We start from the raw sequence: 1,469 nt of genomic DNA, 5'->3' as shown, positions 1-1,469 counted from the left end.
CTTTCCTCCTTCCTCCCATCCTGCCTTGTTTCCTCCCTTCCTTTTCTCCTTCCTTCCTTCCATCCATCCTTTCTTCCTTCTTTCCTTCCTTCCTAGTTTATGGTTTGATATAACTACATATTGAGCTCTTGATGGAGCTCTGTCACATCTGGATCCGGGTCTGACAGCTGTTCTGTGTCTGCGTCCAGGCGGAGAAGCACCACCCGGCTCTGGTGAAGGTCCTGTGCTCGGAGCTCGGCGTTCAGCCGGACGCTCTGCTGGACTTTGAGCTGTGTCTGACCGACACGCAGCCGGCGGTGAGTTTACACTTTCCTGTCAGTTACCGTGGAGACGGAGATCCTGACTGAATCATTTTAGGCTTCAGGAAGAGCAGTTTGATCAAAGCTGCCTGAAAATGATCGTTTAATGTGTCTGAAGCTGCTATAAACCAGAAATGTGAAGTTTCTGCTCCATGTTCAGGCTTTAGGAGGAGTTTACGAGGAGTTCATCTATTCTCCTCGTCTGGATAACCTCCACAGCTGCTACTGCGCCCTGCAGGTCAGTCTGCATGCCGACAGCTCTCTCTGCCGACTGAGCTCTGCTTCACACCGACATCCTGAAATAAGAGAGAAGCAGGTCTTCCTCCTCATGTCTGCTCCGCCTTTCAGGGGCTGATCCAGTCGTGCGGCGGAGCCTCTCTGTCCGAGGATCCAAACGTCAGAATGATCACCCTGTACGACAATGAGGAGGTGAGAGGAGACGCCCTCAGGTCGGTAACCACCTGGAGGAAGGACGTAAAGTCTGAGCTGTTTGCTGCAGGTGGGATCCGAGAGCGCCCAGGGAGCGCAGTCCAACCTGACGGAGCTCATCCTTAGCCGACTTGCCGCCTCCGCCTCCAACCTCACCGCCTTCCAGCAGGCGGCGCCGCAGTCCTTCATGATCAGCGCAGACATGGCTCACGCCGTGCACCCCAACTACACGTCAGTGAGGCCGTCTCACACAAAAAAATATAGAAATAGGAGGAAGATTGGTTTAAAAGAGTCTGGATGCACAAGTTTACAGGCATTCTGAACTAGTAAACAATAGTTCAGGAACTCAGAGACGATCTTAGGAGGAAGATGTTTGATCTTCAGGATGCACCACGTCATTAGTGTCTTATAAAGGTGGGAGGATGAGAGACAGAAGTATCTGCTCCAATGTTAACATTTCACAGCCAAAGATTGAACTGTTTGATTAGACGGACGTCTGGATGAGCCCAGAACTCTGTAGCATCTGTTAATCAAGGTGGCGGTAGCATCATGCTGTGGGCTCATTTCTCTGCATTAGTAGAGCTTTTTATTATCATATCAGACTTTTTTTGGTATAAAATGTGCGCTGTCATCTCAAGGCACTTTAAAGTCACCAGATCATCCAGTCAGATTGATTCAAAGTTTTCTATCTAAGGAAAACCAGCTGATTGCATCGACTCATTGACTCTTCAGCAATCCCTC

The 1,469-nt window shown here is 49.8% G+C and overlaps 1 protein-coding gene across 1 annotated transcript in view; it reads left to right on the top strand.

Moving 5' to 3' along the window:
* The window catches only part of dnpep (aspartyl aminopeptidase), a 12,998-nt gene that overhangs the window by 6,780 nt on the left and 4,749 nt on the right, over nt 1–1,469 (top strand). Inside the window, exons 7-10 of the mRNA XM_015393703.1 lie at nt 189–296; nt 460–537; nt 648–728; nt 799–963. Coding sequence (XP_015249189.1) covers nt 189–296; nt 460–537; nt 648–728; nt 799–963 — 432 coding nt within the window. The remainder of the gene's footprint in view (nt 1–188; nt 297–459; nt 538–647; nt 729–798; nt 964–1,469) is intronic.

This window comes from Cyprinodon variegatus, unplaced genomic scaffold (assembly GCF_000732505.1).
Source record: "Cyprinodon variegatus isolate N-32 unplaced genomic scaffold, C_variegatus-1.0 Scaffold653, whole genome shotgun sequence".
Lineage (NCBI taxonomy): Eukaryota > Metazoa > Chordata > Actinopteri > Cyprinodontiformes > Cyprinodontidae > Cyprinodon > Cyprinodon variegatus.
Note: the sequence above shows the minus strand (reverse complement) of the source record. Positions and strands in the feature narration are given on the sequence as shown.